We start from the raw sequence: 18,925 nt of genomic DNA, 5'->3' as shown, positions 1-18,925 counted from the left end.
TAAAAAAAATCCTCAATTTTTGGTTAAATAAAAGTAACCCCAAATCCACATTTTTCCATGATTAAAGTGAAACACCACTATATATTGTTTAATTTTAATCACAGAAAAATGTGGATTTGGGGTTACTTTTTTTAATCCAAAAATTAGGGATTTTTTTTTTTTTTTATCAGAGAAAACCAGCATCCCTGGTAATAACACAGCTGTCTTCCTCTTTCTGCTGTGGTAATGACAATTATTTAACTTTTGTGTCTGCCACTTTTTATATCATTATTTATGTATGCCACAGGTGTGTTTTGAGGGTTACTTTATTAATATTTGCTAACTGCTTTGATACCTTTGGATGGAAAGGACTGGTGGTGCATTACTTTCAGAACGTAGTGCTATCATATCATCATCATATTAATAAAAAAATCATGTTTGAAAACTGTCTTACACAATATTCTCTTGTTATTTGCAGAACAAACGTGTGCAATATAAAATATATGCATACAACATCATGTGTACAAAAATGCTTCTAAGAGTTTGGTCAGTTGATTGATGTAAAAAGGAAATTATGTGAAATTCTAGATGAAACAGATAACCCTTAAATATCCTAAAATATTTTTGTATTATTCTGGGGGTCAAGGTTTTAGTAGTATTTTTTTCTATTTGAGGAGAAGGTTGATTTTGAATTTCCCACATACATATTCAAGTCATATACTTTATTTATTTCATAACAGGAACAGCACGAGTTTCAACAAGCATAAAACAAAACCCTTAACATGATTATACTGGTATGATCTATGCTCATAGTTAAAACTTCTAATTGCAGTTTTCTTCCCACACTTCTTTTCCTCTAAGAGTAAGTGTCCTGAAAACTAAAGCTTTGTCAATGCAAACAATAATTAAATTAGTGGAGAATATGCTCAGTGAAGCTGAAACTTTAGTGCTTTCTGCTGTTTTACTCTTGTCTACCAAGAGGAAGGACATCATGAACACTTGAAAGAGCAGTGACTCTCCAAGCATGATGTATATTAAAGACTCAAATACTTCTAGTTAAAGCTGTGGGAGCTAAACACTATTTCAGCCCCCTCGTTCTAGTTCTCTTCACTTTGGATAGGTCATGCTTACTCTACAGGAGGTTGCCCCAATAAACATTTTTTTAAGTGACTGATTGAATTGCTATTCAGAGTTTACCCAGAAAAGCTGCTCCTTGAAAACCTACGTACTGTGTCTTTCACAAACATGGTTCAGTATGTAAAACAAAGTAAAACAGTTGTAACCTATGATATCTTCATGGGTTATATAGTTAATTAGCTGAAGTTTTGGGGGTTTTTTTCTTTTCTTTACTACTCTGTTTTAATCATGATGCTTCATATAAGAGATTTTGCTTTCATCCAGATACCTAATATAGTCTGAAAATAGCCAAAGGGTTTAAACACCAGGGTATAGAAACTGAAGATAATATGGCATGCATAACAGGAAGGATACTTTAATGGAAACTGCAGAGCTTGATGCCAAGAAAAATTTCCTGTCAAGGAATGCTCCCAAGCAAAATGCTAGAAGCCCCATAGTCTGGGGACTAAAATTGGATTGGGAACAACAAAAATGTACCACAAAGACCAATCCTGTATTAAGAAAAATAGGATGAGATGATAACCAAATGTCCATGGCAGGCATTATACTTACAACATGATTAACATGTTCATCACAGCATGAATAGTATCCCTGCTACATGTTCAGGTACTCAGTGGCATGACAAAATGAGACACCATCCACAAAAATATTCCATGTTATATGTGGCTCACTTTCTCTTTTTGTCACACCAGTGCCAGGTACACAGCAGAGCTTTATGTTTACCTGCTGAAGCAGAGTGCCATGCGTAATGCCCACTCCCCAGCTATCCTCACCTCTGATCCACAATGCTAGCAGCTGGGGATAGGGAAAGCTTTCCATGCCAGAGCACAGGGAGCCAAGCATCTGATGGGCTCCACACGTCAGCACCCTAACAGGGGCATGGTGTAGCCCTGCATGGACTGAAAACCACTCATTGCAGCCCCATGTAGGGCTGTACCTCATAGTGCTAAGTCTTCTGATGGTCTCCCCGCATGCCAGAAGGTTTACAGGGCACCATGAGAAGCACAGCATCAGGGACCAGTTCCTGGCACCACACCTCCATATTGCACAATTAACTTAATTCCTGCCAGGGGCCTAATAGCTATTTTTCATTTCTGACTTACGATGCAAGAGAATCCTGAAGTTGTCAGGTGCAGTAGTACACTGTCAACAGACACTTATAAAAATCTTGACACCATATAACAGAGGCGGGCAATTATTTTGAGGCGCTTACCCAGTTTTGGCAGTTTTGGCAGGCTGTCAAGGGCCACATAGGTAGCCCCACCCCCCTACAGGTGTCCCGCCCCCTTGTCACCATCGTGGGACCAATGTCCCAGGGCCAGCACTGGTGGGGCCCAAAGCAGGGCACAGGCTAGCAGGGGTCCGTGGAGCTGGTCTGGGCTACACCAGCAGAAAGGAGTGGGGAGCTGGCTCAGCTCCACAGAGCCCCTGCCAGCTGCGACCCCATGCTCCTGCCACCCTGTTCTGGGCCCCACGGGCACTGGCCCTGGGACACCGATGCGGGCCCTGTGCTCCCAGTGGCTCCCCGCCCACTCACTCCCAGTGTCCCCCAGCCCCACGGTACAGGCAGGGGGCAGCGCACAGCCCCGACCCCCTGCTCACCAACAGGGAAGAAGCTGGTACTGAGCATGGGGAAAAGTGGCCCCTCACCTGCCCCATGGCTGGTGCCCCGCTTTGCAGACTCTCGCAGCCCACACAGGGCTGTCTGGAGCAGGCACAGGTAGGCTGCGAGTGGCTGCAGCACAGGGTGCTGGCCATGGAGCAGGCAAGGGGCCACTTTTCTCCGTCCTCAGCACCAGCTTGTAACCTGCCCCACTATCAGGCTGGCAGTGGGGCCAGGTTAAATGGTGGTGCTGAGTGCAGGAGGGGAGAAAGCAGCTCCTCTCCGGCCCATGCCTGGCACCCTGCACTGCAGCCGCTCACAGCCTGCCTGGGGCTGCCTGTGCCTACTCGGGACATCCCTGCGCAGGCTGTGAGTGCCTGCAGCATGGGGCAGGAGAGGAGCCTCTTTTCTCTGTGCAGGGAAGGAGCCCAGGGAAAAGCTGAGCGCGGGGAGGAAGCGGCCCCTCCCCTGCCTCACGCTTGGTGCCCCGTGCTTCAGGCACTCGCAGCCTGCATGGGGCTGTCTGGAGCAGGCACAGGCAGCCCCATGCGAGCCCAGGGCACTGGATGTGGGTGGGGAGGGGCCTCTTCCCCCGTGCTCCTTCCCTGCCCGGAGTGCTCCCCCCCACACTTACCTGAGCTTCCCATGCCAGGGCAGTCACATGCTCCCAGCCCAGAAACCCTGGAAGGGGCTTCTGGCTGGGGGGTGGGCTCAGGCGAGCCCGCTGTTGTTGGAGCCTGCTGGGCTTCCCCTAGGTCCTACCGCAAGCCGGATCCAGCTGGCAGTGGACTTCATTTCTCAGCAGCACCTGCCCACATGCCTGGGGCTGGTCTCCATGAAGAACCCAGCCACAGCTGCGCTGTTCTAGAGCAAGGCTGGGGTTGCTATGGAGACTGGCCCCAGCCATGTTGTTAGGGCATGGGGCAGGGTAGAGGGCTGCTCTGGAGCTCCTGGGATCTTGCAGTGGGGGCAGCCTGGTCGGGGCAGGTCAGAGCTGCGATCTGCAGCCTGCATACTCCGGCCAGGGGTGTGCAGGCAGTGGATCGTGGCTCTGCCCCAGCTCCTTGCAGCAGTGACAGCATGGTCCCAAGCCAGAGCAGAGGTGCAAGCCATAGCCTGCACACCCCTGCCCAGAGCATGCAGGCTGCAGATTGCAGCTCTGCCTTGGCCCTGAGTAAGCTGCCCCCGCTGCAAGATCCCAGCAGCTCTGGAGCAGCCACGTACTGTGCCCTGCTGCACCTCCTACCAGCGTGACTGGGGCTGGTCTCCATGGCAACCCCCGCCTTGCACTATCACAGTGCAGCTGCATCTGGGGTCTCCATGGAGACTAGTCCCAGTCATGCCAGCAAGGGCTGCTGGGAAATGGAGTCTGGCTGCTGGCCAAAGCTGCCATTTTGCCCATGCTGACCTAGAAATTCAGATAAGAGAGTAGGACAATAAGCAGATCAGGGCAGGATGGGAAACTGCAGATCCTAAGGCTGTAAAATGTAAGGAGAAAAGCCTAAATAATTTGATTTGCAGATTTATCCAAGTTGAATTGAATAACTCAGAAAGGTAATAGCACTCGGGTGCAAGAATGGTATGCTACACACACACGCATGCATTCTGGATTGATGATTTACTTGTCTAGGCAATAATATATATCCATCCTCATTAAAGTTCAGGAAAAAGAACTTTGGGTAGAAGATCTAATGCGCCACTGTCATGAAAAAACAAATAACAGCATTTAATTCAGTAATTCGTCTTCCAGAAATAAATCTACTTTGACAGAGAAGAAAAAACAGTGAATTAATAGCCATTGATTCCAAGGTCTGTGCCTTTAATTAATCTATGAATTAGGATACAAAGGTAGATTTTTTGATTGATCTAATTTCAAACTGAGCATGTAGTGTTTTGACCAGATAAAGCTAGGGGGTCAAGAAGCAGAACAGATTGGATTCTAGCCCATCAACTAGATGTGCAGAGTGCATATAGTTCCAAAAAGCCATCCTCTCAAACTCCAGGCCAGCAGCTTGAATTTGTCTGGGATTGAGAACGAATTGGTTCCTGCTTCAGAAAACCTATGATGAGAGGTAATTTCAAAAGAAGACAAGCAGAGGTTTCCATCATTTGAGAGAATGAGTCACTGTCTAGGAAGGCAATGAGAGACCCATAGAGGCCCATAATGCCTATCCTAAATCCATTTCTTCCAGGTATCTAATTTCTTGCTAGCTTCTGACCTGTGATGAATTGGAGATGCCACACACACGTGTATCAGTAAATCTCTTCCTTCGCATGAAAATCTCAGCCTTGCTGCCAACTGCTTAAAGCTGTGAACCCAACCGTAAATTAAGTGAAACATGAAACTCCCATTTATTCAGCACATAGACTGTGCTACCTTCTTGAGGACTTCAGTGTTAGTGAAACTATCCTTTTGAAATTGTTAAAAATGTCATTTGTAATTTAAGTACTCAAGTCCTCAGTCTTTCGAGTTTACTTCAGCAGGAGTTTTGCCAGGCTGTGAATGGTTGGATTGATCTCTAAGGAATGGAACATCTGTATCTGAAGCAAATTGCAGATAATCAAGGTTGTAAAATGTGCATTTAATGCACTGTCTTGATTGCTGCTGCTTGCACAGAAATGATTATGAATGCTGCTCTATAGGGATCCACTCACAGGCTGTAACGAGTTCTCCAGCAGCATTGATATTGCTGTTCAGAGGTTGGGAGTGTTTTGCAGTGGTGGGCCACTTTCACAGATCTTGGATCTGAGCAAAGGATGCTTCTACTTCAGCTTGTGCCACCACCATAAGAGCCAGAGCCAAAGCCATAGTCACCACCTCTCCTCACCACTGAAACACCACAGAACTCCCCTCTGCCCCAGCTCCAAGGGCCAGATAAAATGGCTCCATGGCCAAATCTGCCCCTACAGGGTGCAGGTTGCCAACCCCTGTATCTTTCTTTTTCCTGTTAAGTTTAATCTCCCAGTTTTAGTTGTCTTTTACATTTTCTTGCAATACTTGGATGGAAAACTCATAACAAACTTTTCACTGTTGCATGCCTCTGGTTCTGTGAATTTCTGCATTGATTCATTTGTGCACCACTTTCCAGTACACTTGCATTAAAACTGCTAGCATTACATGGTCCAAATTTAGAATCCCATTATGTGAAAAGACTTAAAGGAGACAGAAATTGAACCAGAGTCAGGAATATTCTTTATCGGTAATAATTTCTCTCTCAACCAGAAAGACCAGGATGATTATAAAAATGCATTCAGATTTTACTGGCTTTTACTGAGTCATCATGTAAGTACAAGGGAAACCTGCCTGTATGTCATGGTCTAAATATTTTTTAAGTCATGTAACCTAGGGGTTGGTAACCTTTTGCTACCACAGGCCACTGCTTGTGACACAGTCCCCACCATAGGCTGCACCCCCACACCTCAACAACCAGCAGATGCTGCAAAGGGAATAAACTAAAAAGAAGGCAGGTGATGGGACCCCGGAGATACTGCCTCTGCCGCAGCAGAGATAATAAATTGAACATCACAAGCATTATGATGCTGGGGAACTTGGGGACATTGCCTCTGCTACTGTGGCGGGAGCCTGCTGCCAGTTCCTTGATTTGCCATAGGCCAAATCCAGTCTCTTCACGGGCCAGATCCAGCGCACAGGCTGTAGGTTGCCAGCGCCTGGTGTAAACTGTACCGCTATCAGGAAATGTATTACAGATGCTTTTCTTTTATAGGCCAAAGGTAAAGAAAGGCAATGGCTGAAACACCAAGCTATTGGAGAGCTAGATGATGCCAAAATAATTGATGGACTGACAGGAGAAAAGGCCATTTATAAACGAAGGGGAGAACTTGAGCCACAGGTGAGTATCTACTAACAGTTAGCAAGTTTATTGCTTCCTTGTGTGCCTGCGTATAACAGACCTTTCTGGCAGGCGAGCCACAAATTAAGCCCCTTGCCCTCCCTGAGTGTCACTCTGAACTCCTTCCCCTGTCCAATCTGCTGCTCTGCTTTTTAATGTCTTCCCATGCTCCCTGCTCCATCTGCATTCAGCTTCCTGCCCTATCTGCCCTGCACTTCTTGTCCCTTCCCATATCTACTGTGTGCCCCACACAGAGGCTGCCCATGCCACTTGTGGCACACGTGCTGCGGGTTGACCACTCTGGTTTCATATGCACGTGCCTGTGAGCAAGTTCTGTTGAAACAGGCTGCTAGAAAGAGCAAAGCACTTTTCAGGGATTGTCTGCCACACTAATGTAACTCTCAGTCTGCCAGTCTCGCATGTTTAAATATGCTTAAATGGCTGTGACAGACCTCTCCTCCTTTCTCATGATATGAAAAATCTCTGTTGGAAATCTGGATTTGCAAATTCAAAAAGGAAAAAGCTAATGAGAAAAAGGATGAGAGAATAATTAAAGCCTAAAATCTGTGGTGACTCATAAATCAGAAGAAAATTGGTTATCTTTGTATGACTTGATTTAACAGAAATAAGGTGACACCTGATTTACAGCTGCTTACCTAAATCATTCATGTATTTTAATAGTAACATTTACTATGGCAGATTGTTATTATTAATGTCACTGAGGAATTTTTCTTTCAGATGAGCATTTAGAACAGCTGCTTTCTCACACCAACTAAGTAGAGATTTAATAATTCTGTAGTATTATTTTTCCCACTATATGGCCCTCCTTTTTATTGATTTGAAAAGTGTATGGAGCCTGGGCATCCCACTTCATAGATGAGTAAGGGAAAGGATGTTATAGCCTAATTATCAAAACTTTTCAAAATGCTATATTTATATATTTCAAGGCACTGTAAAATAGTTTGTCTAGTAGTGAAAAGTATTAAAGAAATAACGTTGCATTTTGAGTTAATTATATGTGGGTTTTGGTAGAAGAGAGTTATGTAATCAATTGCATTAATAATTTTAAAAAATGAACTAAACCAAAAAGAACAGGCATTGAATGAAAGGGAAATATTTGGAAATCACTTACAGATAAAAGAACTATTTTAAGTATTTGTTTTTAATTTTTTTTTTTTTTTTGGCCAGACCATTTTCTACTAGCTTTGTATTTAGATCCAGCTTTGTTTCATTGTATCAGGTATATAAATATTGTTTCAGAAACTAGTGTACTAGAAATTATTGAAACAGATGTAAATCTTTTTAACAGAAGGATATTAGTTGTATGGTCAGAAAGAACAAGATTGAGAAGCTACTCAAAGCTAGTTTCAGACATTTTTAGAAGGTATTAACTTTAGCAGACAAGCTTTGCAGTTTTATGAGGCTCCTCTTTAGAGCCATAAGTCAAGGGAAAACATTTCCCTCGTGGATCTTGGCAGCAAGTAGCAATTTGAGAGTTGTTGTATTGAAGTAAAATGTTAATAATCCATAATTTTTCCTACAAGCATGTGTGGAATCTTTCCTGGTATTTTGTTTTCAGTCACAGTAAATAAAACAAAGGGGAAAAAAGAGAGAAGCTGAATTCAGCTATCTGCAATACTGTGTTTATTCAAATCTAAGATGACCCTTAATTTAAGACAACCCCCTAATAATTAGATTCTATATTTGGAACATTTATAAATTTGTTATAAGTTTTTAGGTACAGAATCTAACTACTGGAGGTTTGCCTTGAACTTGTCTCCCTCTCACTGCTACAGCAGGAAAAATAAATCTGAGGGGTCAGATAGCCACCTTAGCCTCTACCTCCCCTTCCACTTCTTCCCACTGCAGCTCCTTCATCTTCTCCTTACTATCAGACCTTTCTGTCCCTGAACACATAGAATCACAGAAAATGAGAGATGGAAGGGATCTCAGGAGGCCATCTAGTCCAACCCCTGCTCAAAGCCCCAATTAGATCTTTCCAGCCAAAGCTTTTTCAAGCTTAAAAACCTCCAAGGATGGAGATTCCCCAGCCTCCATGGGTAGTATATTCCAATGCTTTGCTACCCACCTAGTGAGAGAGGGTTTTTTCCCTAATATCTAACCTAACTTTCCTTGCTGCAACTTAAGAGCATTGCTCCTTGTTCTGTCATCTATCACCACGGAGAACAGTGTAGCTTCTTGGAAGTGAAGAGCAAATTTGAAAACATAGACCTGGAAATAAAGGTGCTTGTAATTTGTGTATAGAACCCCTAAACTTAGTTTCTCCAGACTTGATGCATTTTACCTTTTTTGAAACTGGTGAAAGTTTTAGCACAGATACTCCATAAACACTTTTCAGTAGCACTTTTGTACCTACTTATATATAATACAAACTATGTATCATATTAGTCCAAAACCAGAAGGCTCATGATTTACTGTATAGGTCACTGGACTAGGCCCCAGCAAAGTTAACAGCATTTCAAGCCATGAGGACCCCACAGCTCAACACTGCTCAATATGTGTGTGTACTCCAGACACCCCCCCACAAAGGATCCATGTGCTAATTAGCACCTCACTCATAACTGAAACTGGATGTTCTTGTTATGAGTTCTGGGATTCTCCAAAAATGTATATGCAGATAAGTCACTGGGCAACCTGGTCTGGCTCCACCTCATGGCGGGGGGGCGGGTACACTGATCATATGAAACAGGATGAGAGAGGGAGCAACAGAGATATTCTGGTTGAACTGTTTGGGGCCTCGTTTAGTGATGTTCGCCAGACATTTAAGGCTGATGGAGAAACAGGAGTCATTAGAAATAGGAAAGAAAGGCACAGTTCAGCCATGGGAGTGGAGAAGTTGTCAAAATACATGCAATGTAGTAGCTCACCAAGACTTGAAAAAGAGCCCTGAGAGGGACTGCACTCAATGGGCACTACCATATAGCTTAATCAGATGGGCTATACTAACCTGTTCCTGGGATAGATACTTACCTGGCAAGGGAAGCAGCGTGACCACGTAGGCGAGCTCCTCAGGGTAATTGTCTCTGATATGTTCTCCATAGGAGGTCTATATTGAGCAGATTTTTTTTGGTATTGGGTGGTGGAACCGGAGCGTGCTTCGTCCACTCCATGCATTGACCTGGTATCGCAGTGCTTCCAGGACCGGTGCAAAAAAACAGAAAAAAAAAAAAAATTCCAGTCTGCATGTTGTTTTTCTGGTGTGGTTTAGTACCTGCTGAGGTGTTGGGGTTTAAATCCCATTTTATGGAAATGGGAGGTTCTTCTGTAGTTTGCTCCTTCAGCCATATGGCTGAGGGCAGGCAAAACTTGGGGGCATCCAAGCCTCTGGGCTTGGGTCTGCACATAGGATGCTGGCCAAAAAGATGTTGGAAATATCTGAAGCTCCTGGTGGGGGTAGAGGATGTTTGCTAGTTGTAGGGGCACATATGGTTCTGGACTGGCTCATGGATTTGGACTTAATTTGGCTTGGAACATGAAAATTTTCTTTTAAAAAAATTAAATAAATCTGCATGTTTGCCCAACATGGGCCATGTGCATTATAGTCACACTCAGGTTTGGCTGCTTTTAATCAATTTCATACTTCATGTCTATTACTGAGTACATGCTGCTTTTGTCAAGCATTTAAATGATGGTCAGTGTAGTATTTAATGAGCTTCTCTTGTATGCAAATATAAGACAAGGGTCTTTTTTCACAATGCTGTTGAAGGGGGGAACCTGATCATGTATTCAAGTAAATATAGTAATTGTTTCTGAACAATTAATCAAAAAAATTCAAAGTAGAAAGGATTTTTTTTTAATAGCCAAACTTGCTAGATGCAGATAGTTTTGGTTTCATACAGGAAGAGAGATTTTTGTTGCCTACTGTTTTTGAAAAGTACATGATTTCTTTTTTTTAAAATGCTCTGCTCTTAGGGGAACTGCAACTTTCTCATTCATAAGGTTCTCCTTGTGTTGTTTGTCTGTATTAGCCTGGGAGCCCCCAGCAGAAGCCTAAACGTTTACGCCTGGTAGTAGATGTTTCTGGCAGCATGTACCGCTTTAATGGGGTTGATGGTCGACTGGAGCGCTCCATGGAGGCTGTCTGCATGGTGATGGAAGCCTTTGAGAATTACGAACACAAGTTTAAGGTAATTATAACTGTGCCAGGAGTTTAGTGGTAATGAGTATTTGCACAGGCTGTGTCCAGCAGTGGAAAAAAGTATTTCATCACTCTGTCTAGCCAAGGAATATTATTCATCCATGGAAGGAAACATAGGCTTTAATCCGTTGCTAGCAACCCAAAAAAATAATGCCAGACAGTTCTTAGGACTCACTGAACACTGCAGGAGAAGAGATTCTGATTTATTTTGAGAATTGGGTTATAAAATATGTTGGCTGTTTTGCTTTTTGTTTTGTTTTGGTTTTGGATTTGTGTGTGTGTGTGTGTGTGTGTGTGTGTGTGTGTGTGTTGTCTCTATGGCAGCCACAGGAGTGCACCATGTGCTATGTATGCTCCTAGGGGCATTGTGGGGGGGGGTGGATGTGTGTGTGTGTGTGTGTGTGTGTTTTTTGAAGGAGAACTGTTTAAGCCAGGCAACTCAGTACACACATAGATATGCCCTCAGACACCAGCGTTTTAGGATGGGAGAAGATTCAACTTCTTCCCCTATTACATTTCCCCAAGTTCTGATGAAAGGTCCTCAGTCCCATGTCACTTAAAAGTAAACCCCCAAATTAAATTTTAAAAAATAAGTGTCAACTGTCTCTACTTTATTATAATGGATAAAACAAGGGCTGGGAGTCTTGTATAAGCTTAAACCAGTGATTCTCAAGATTTTTAGACTCAAGACACCCCTCAGAAAATGGCAGTTCTTATCTTTCGCTCACTATAGGAAAATAATAGAGTAATTCTTGTGTTGCAAAGAACTCAGGAAGCCCAAAACAGGTCAGAATATTTATGGCACCATGGATTCTATTTGAAATCTCTGGGTGTACCTTCTGAATCATTTTTGCACACTTAACACTGCTAACATTGCACAGCTCCCCAGGGCACCCCTAAAAGGATCTCAAGGCACCACAGAGTACCTTAGCACCTTGCGTGGGACACAAAGAGAGCATCCTGTTTTGCTGGAGTTCATTCTTGACAAAGCCTTGTGTGAAATTGTAGGAGCAAGGTTATCAAGTCTTTAGTGAAAACCATTTTTTCAAGTTTGTCTAATATGACTTAAAAGATCAAAATAAAAAGAATTTTAAAGAGAATTAACAAAGGCTTGCACCTACCTTGATCAGTTAAGTTTCATTCACCACATTTATCTGGTAACATAATCCTACATGTTACATTCTTCCATACAATCTTTGGGAGAAAAACCAAGGTGACAAGATCTGAATTTCTGCCCTGAAAAAAAACCCAAAATTTCATACTTTGTTACTTGTTAATCACAGTAAAAAGTTTCAAAAGAAACAGAGCCTATATTTTTTTTCCTTTGCTGATCACCAGGGATCCTGGTTTTCTCTGAAGAAAAAAAATCCCAAATTTTCGGATTTTGCCAGGCAAGGTGTAAAGTGACCAGCAGGGATCCGGGTTTTCTCTGATAAAAAAAATATGCCAAATTTTCAGGTATAAAAAAATAACCCTAAATCCACATTTTTACATGATTAATATATATATTAGTGGTGTTTCATTTTAACCATGAAAAAATATGGATTTAGGGTTATTTTTTTTATATTAAAAAAATTGGGATATTTTTTATCAGTGAAAACCAGGATCTCTGCTGATCACTTTACTCCTCACTTAAATGAAAAATACAAGATTATTGTTGATGAAGTTTGTAGACAACACAAAAGTGCTGGCATGATAAATAGTGATAAAGATAAATTAGTTACATGAAGAAATCTAACTTGCCTGGTAAGGATGGTTCATTTGAGTAGCATGCATATTAGTACAGCCCAAAGCAAGGTCATATATACAGGCATGTTGTATTTTGTTCCTTCTTACATGATGAGGAGACTATATCCAGGAATTAAGTGATGCAAATTGAAAAGCATGCAAATTGTAGGTAACCAACTGAACAGAAGTTCTCAGTGTAATGATGTCGCTTAGAAGGCAAACACCATCGCTGAATACTTGGACACCAGAATATGTCAGCTAGGAACAAGTAAGTCTTACACATGCCTTTGTATATGGTGTGTGTGAGACATACTGGCATACTGTGTTCCCATTTAAAAAATAGTGATGAAAAATAATAAAGCATAAGGAAGTTAGAATTTTTTTTTTAAAGAGGTAGAAAAATGATCCAGGTCAGGCAAGCTTGCCACAGAGCGAGAGATTTTAGAAGTTCCATCTTGTTTATTCAAGAGAAGTTTAAGAGGTATCTCAATCACAGTACATAGATGAGGGAAAAATCTCCAGTACAGAGTAACCCTTGAGTTTCACCTTATAACCACTGGATCTCGCTAAACCTTTTATGTCCTACAGAGAAGCAGTTAGGTCTGTTATCATCAGACGAAGCAGGCTGTCGCCTACGAAGGCCTATGCCTCTCTGAATGAGTCAGACTTTAACGTGCTATGCTGCCCTGCCTTCTTTTTCAGCTAGATTAGGCAAATTCAGACTAGAACTAAGGCACACGTGTTTAAGTGAGTATAATTAGCCATTTTAACAATTTTTCAAAGGTAGATTCTCCATCACTGAGTCTGTAGCTCAAGACTAGATGTCCCTCTCATTAAATAGGCTAATGTCAAAAATGGATTATGGGGTTTTCCTGCAGAAATTACTGGGTAAAATTGTATGGCATGTGTTATAAAAGAGGTCTGACTTGATGGTCATAAAGGTCCTTTCTGGCTGCAAAATGTATGAATCACTCCCCCTCAAATCTGTCTGTGTGGGTTACTAATGATCTTACTGTATTCAGAAATATTTTCAGGTGGCTTGCTCTTTTACCTAATACACAGACCACACCATGCATTCAGCCATATAAACAGACAAAAATGTAGCTACATGTAATATCACCTACATGCTTTAACAACCATTTAAAAGTTACAAGAACATTCTTACAGAAATTGCGTGTAATTATTAGATGTGAAAATTGCCACTGTTGGACTGTATTAGGACTTGACTAGCATATTACTCTTATTATTTTCCTGAGTCAAGAGAACTGTAAAGCTAATTTTATACTTCAAATAATAGTGGTGGATATCAGGTTGGAAAGTTTTGTGACAGGTCAATGCAGATTTGTTCTCCTCTTGTTATGTTTGTTGCACTTGAGTTGGCCCTTGGCTCAATTCTCTGTCATGTCAGAGCCCTTTTCAGTAGGTGGATTTAGAGGCATCTTCAGGGAGCCGGTTACATTCATTGACTTCTGCACTAATCAGCCCCAGTGTGAGTTAAATTAGCTCTTGTCCATGTCTCTTTTTGGTGCTTTATTGGGAATTGTTGAGATCAAAACATGACTCCACAAGGCTAGTGAAGGCATTAGCACTAGTCTCCCCAAGTTGGCAATAAAGGATAGGACAATAGCCTTATGCTGCCCTCACCAGCAAAATTGTCCCCAAAGACCTGGCCCTATGAAGATGTTGTATATATAGAGCTCCTGTTCAAGCACCATGTTTGCAAGTTGTCTCCAGCATGGACTGTGGTTGAAAAGGCACAAGCTTGGGCCCAACGATTGTGCTAGTAAGAGGCTCTATGGAAGTGAAGATGCTAAGCCTGTAGTTAACATGTTAAACATTTAATATTCTCTATCTGCCTTAGCCCATACCAGTTAATTGCAACATAAACCAGTTTTTGTGTGTTCTGAATTACAAATTAATCTGCCTATGTAAACCACTGGATTGCTTTATGGCTTGTTGTGCCCATTAGACATCATCCACCACCAGATATCTCTTCTCCACTGTAGTCTGTGATTAAGTTCTGTTTTGGATAAAATAAGTTGACTGGTTTTCTAAAATCTTTGGCTATAAGATAGGGAGTTTGTGCACCATATTTTCTCACATACAACATGCCTGAAAATAAGATACATACCTTGATTTTGATAGAATGAACAAAGATTATCTTTTCTTGTAGTAACTGAGTAGCAAGCCTGCACATTGTTCTGCTCCCTGTGAAACATGTGCAGACATTACTTTTGCTTTTTCCCAGCCAAATCTTAAGCAACAGAAACTGCTGTTACCATATTTCCTCATTTAAAATCCACACTCCAGTTTCCACATCTGTTTTTTTTAAAGGTGTACATAATATGTAAGAAAATATGGTTTCTTATTTACCTTTCTATAGAATATTGTGTCTATCTGAATATGGTTGGTAGCCAGAACACAAGCAGACTCTTCATTTTTTTCATAGATAATAATCTGAGCAAGAGAAATGTGAATTCATTTTAAATCCCAACCATTCCAATTTTATAAAAGATCCCTTTCTACACCCCCAAACACGTCCTAGTGCAGCTAGTATTTCCCAGTCTATTGCAAAGTAAAAAGCTGCTGCACATGTGTGTAAAATATCAAATATTTATAAGCCTTGTAAAGGAAATAATCTTTCAGTCAATCAAAAAGAAGCTGAATACATGTATTGTATATGGAATTTTCTACAATTCATACATAGCTTTGTTCTGTCTTGTACAGTTGGTTTAGCTGGAATTCTACTCTGGAAGTCAGTCCCACAATAAAAGCTCAGGTAGCAAGGTTGAGAGTGTATTTGGTGAAGGGGGTCTTCTACTTAGCACTCTTTTTTGCTCCTCTCTGCTAACCCCACAGATTGGTTTGATAGAACCAGGTTGACCTTCAGAGATACTTGCTGTTACCTTTTCCTGAGAGGAGCAGCCACAGTTCAGACAACTTTAGGTAGTTTCTAGTACAAATTCTTGGGACTCACTAAGAAACCATCCTGGTTATCTGTCAGTAACGTTGAAAGTGATAGCATAATGGATTACCCTTCCTCTGTTATTTATATTCCAGTTTTGGCAACCCAAAACTATTTCTCAGCCTATCCCAATAATCATTTTTGTTCTGGTGCTTCAGTAAGTTCTGTGCTGAGAAAAGGATTGTGTCTGAATCTATTGTCTTTTTTCCCTTCCCAGCTGTATTTTGCTCATATGTACAACTCTTACATCTCTCTTGTAGGAAACAAAAATGTTTCTGGTTTCAGACTTGTCTTTAGGAATTGTAGTTATATTTATAGATTACATGATGAGTGGAGTAGACTCATTTTGCTTCTGCTATTTTACTTGTATAGAGGAAGCAGTTGCAGAGCATGTGGATAATATAAGGCAGATAATATACTGATCCCTTCCAGGCTAGAAATGTAACAGCATGCATTTCTTTCAGTCTGTTACACCTTTATGGCCAAGGTGGTTATTTGTTTCCGGTTCCCAAAAAGGCAGTTTTGGTCAGGGGGTGCACCATTCCTTGTCAAGGGGAAGTGTTTCTGTAGTCAGGAAGCCTGTTTAAATTTAAAGCTGGCTTTTTGGATTCCTCCTTCAAACTCAACTCTTCAGCTCATTGGAAGCATGCAGCCTCTAATTCATCATATTCAAAATTGGGAGTGAAGAGCAAGAAGCTCTAGGGCTGCCCTTGCCACCGAGTCTGCTGATGTGTTGTCTGACTACTCAGATTCCAAGCTTTCAAAAGGGATAATTCATCATTCTGGGGGTGATTGTCCTCCACCTGGCTCAGCTCATTTTCTTTTCCCCTCTGACTTGCTAGGCACTGAGCTACCCTGCCTGAGCACTTTGTTAGTTTTTAACAAATGCTATTACTATTGCTGCATTGCACTCTAGGGGGTCATATTTTCAACAGCTCCTCCTAAATCATGAAGGCAAATGTATTCCTACTCAGGCGTTTGCCCTTTTTTTACAATGTGAAAATTCCACTGTGTACGTCATACTAAGTCAGTTATTTTTCAAGATTAAAATTAGTGCACCTTTTGTAAATCCCATCTCACACAGGAAATTTATTTGAAAAAATGAAATCTCATAGAATGCCCAAAATACAGTACTAACATCCAATGTCATATAAATATAATTCAAACCACTTTGGTACAACATTAGTAACTATCTCTTGTATGTACATAGGGAGACTTTGGGGGCATGCTCATTAGCGCATGCACATTTTAAATAATTATTTAAAGGGTCCGATGAGCTGCATTTTATATAATTGTAAAGAAACTCATAAAAGGCTTTTTTTATTATTATTTCTGGCTACATTGAATGGAAGCATTGCCATTTTTTTTAGAAAATACAGACAACCATGCTTGAGAGGCTGATTTAATTCTAAGTGCATTAATGAAGGAGAGGGTGGAAGAGGATTCATATTCCATTTTGTTTTTATTCATGTTTTTTCTTTTTCCTTATTCCTTATTGCTTTGAGTAAATCAGTGCCTAAGGGAGCAGCAGAAGACAAGGACTTTTTTTGCACATTTTGGGCATGTCTCAAACTAGTGCTGCTCAACCTTTTTGTCACATGGACTGGATGAGTGGGGTACAGCCAGTCTGACAGCTGGATATAGCCAACCACATGTGCTAGGTCCAGAGCTATGAGCCAGGTCCATGACCGCATGCTGAGTCTGGTCACAAACCAGCCTTGCACACTAGGTCTGCAACCCTGTGTGGTGGATCCTGCACTGTGAGCCATGTCCAGTCCCTTGCAGTGGGTCCAGGGCCATGTGCCAGGTTCAACTCTGTGCACTGATCCAGCCTGATCCAACACAGGGGCAGCAAATAGAGCAAGCAGTTTGCAGGTCATTTTACAAGTCAGTTTGTGTATATAGAGCTCAACCCCCCTGGAGGGGAGAGTCTATCAGCTTGGTGTAAGGAAGCAGGAAAAAAGGAACTCCTTGGGGCCAAAGAGCAGTAAACAGGCCAGCTTCCAGGTGAGTTTGCTAGATAAGATGTGCTTGGAAGAAGGGCATTGTGACAGGGGACTGTCTTGAGGCCAGTCCAAACACTGGCCAACCCACCTGTTTAGGGCAGTCTACCCACCTGAATCTTCTGCCACACCTTGTTTGGAATTAGATGGTTGTTTATAGGTAGGAGACTGCCGATTTAATGCCTGATACCAAGGGTGTAATACACTACTCTATACCACCCCTACACCATGTCCTGTACTCCACAGATGGTATCACTATATGGCTCCAGACTGACATTTCAGACCCCAACCTGGATCCCTCCTAATCAGGCAGCATAACCTCCGCCATCCTTCAGGCTGCTTTCCCTCTCGGCAGTGGACCCCTCCAGGAGCTTTAACCTCACAGGCCCTGGCTTCACCTCTAGGCCAGTCAGGACTACAGGCAACTGGCTCTGGCCATCCATCACGGTGGGCACTTTTGCACTTCGACTGTCCTGGTCCTGGCCCCAGCATTGACCAGTCAAGGGTTTTCTGGCTAGGCTCTTGAGCAGCTAGCCCTCTCCCATGTGGGTATGCCTTCTCAGACCCCTCCACACACTATTCCCACACTCTGAGCTTGTGGGCCACGTAGTCACCCTGGACCCCTCCTGGGCCAGCTATTCCACCCTATGAGGCCTCTACTCTGCCCCTTCACTGGGGCTTCTGTGTCTTACAGACCGTGGGCCTCAGGCCCCACTTTGAGTCTTGGCCCTGTGCTTTTTTGTCAGGGTGTGCTCTCCTACCCTTTCCCCTCCATGGAGTCACCCACATGGCAATGGTGGCTGAAGCTTTCTGGCGCCCCATACTCGCCTTTCACTGTAGAGGCACAGGTGTGACATTTCCTGGAAACTACCCTGCCACTGGCAGCCCCACCACACCATCCTACCCCAGCAAGGCATAGTTTCAGGTCGTGCCCCAGGACCAGGAACCTTCTCCATCCCCACAGTTCATACCATCCTCCAGGTGTCCTGGAGCATCAGATCTCCTGCTGGGCAATGTTATCCCTCTAGCTTCCTGCAGCAACTCCCAGCTCCACTCCTCAGGGCCTGGTCTTATAACCAGAGTACCTTCTTCCAGTCATGTGACCACCTAATCAGGCCTCTTTGCACCTACCAGCTGCTCCACAGCCTGCTCAAACCTCTTACCACAGGCAGTAAGAGAGAAGAGGCAGATTAAAAGACCCAGGGAAATGGCTGGAGGATATCGCAAAGCCAGAGTCGCTGCTGCTGCTTCTGTTTGCACCTGTGAGTGTCTGTCCAGACAAGACCGCTCACCATCAAGGCTGCTACCCAGGTCCAGGTTTGGTGCTGTGGGGACTGTGGCTTCATAGATTTCATAGATTTCATAGACATCAGGGCTGGAAGGGACCTCGGGAGATCATCGAGTCTAGCCCCCTGCCCAAAGGGCAGGAAGTCAGCTGGGGTCATAGGATCCCAGCAAGATAAGCATCCAATTTACTCTTGAAGCTGTTCAATGTAGGTG

The 18,925-nt window shown here is 42.8% G+C and overlaps 1 protein-coding gene across 1 annotated transcript in view; it reads left to right on the top strand.

The window, feature by feature from the left end:
• Nucleotides 1–18,925, top strand: part of VWA8 (von Willebrand factor A domain containing 8) — a 305,200-nt gene that overhangs the window by 273,899 nt on the left and 12,376 nt on the right. Inside the window, exons 41-42 of the mRNA XM_019528508.1 lie at nucleotides 6,445–6,570; nucleotides 10,560–10,718. Coding sequence (XP_019384053.1) covers nucleotides 6,445–6,570; nucleotides 10,560–10,718 — 285 coding nt within the window. The remainder of the gene's footprint in view (nucleotides 1–6,444; nucleotides 6,571–10,559; nucleotides 10,719–18,925) is intronic.

The sequence above is a fragment of the Crocodylus porosus genome, unplaced genomic scaffold (assembly GCF_001723895.1).
Source record: "Crocodylus porosus isolate Cpor-Errol unplaced genomic scaffold, CroPor_comp1, whole genome shotgun sequence".
NCBI classification, from domain to species: domain Eukaryota; kingdom Metazoa; phylum Chordata; order Crocodylia; family Crocodylidae; genus Crocodylus; species Crocodylus porosus.
The sequence above is the reverse complement of the archived record's forward strand: the minus strand, read 5'-3'. Positions and strand labels throughout refer to the sequence as shown.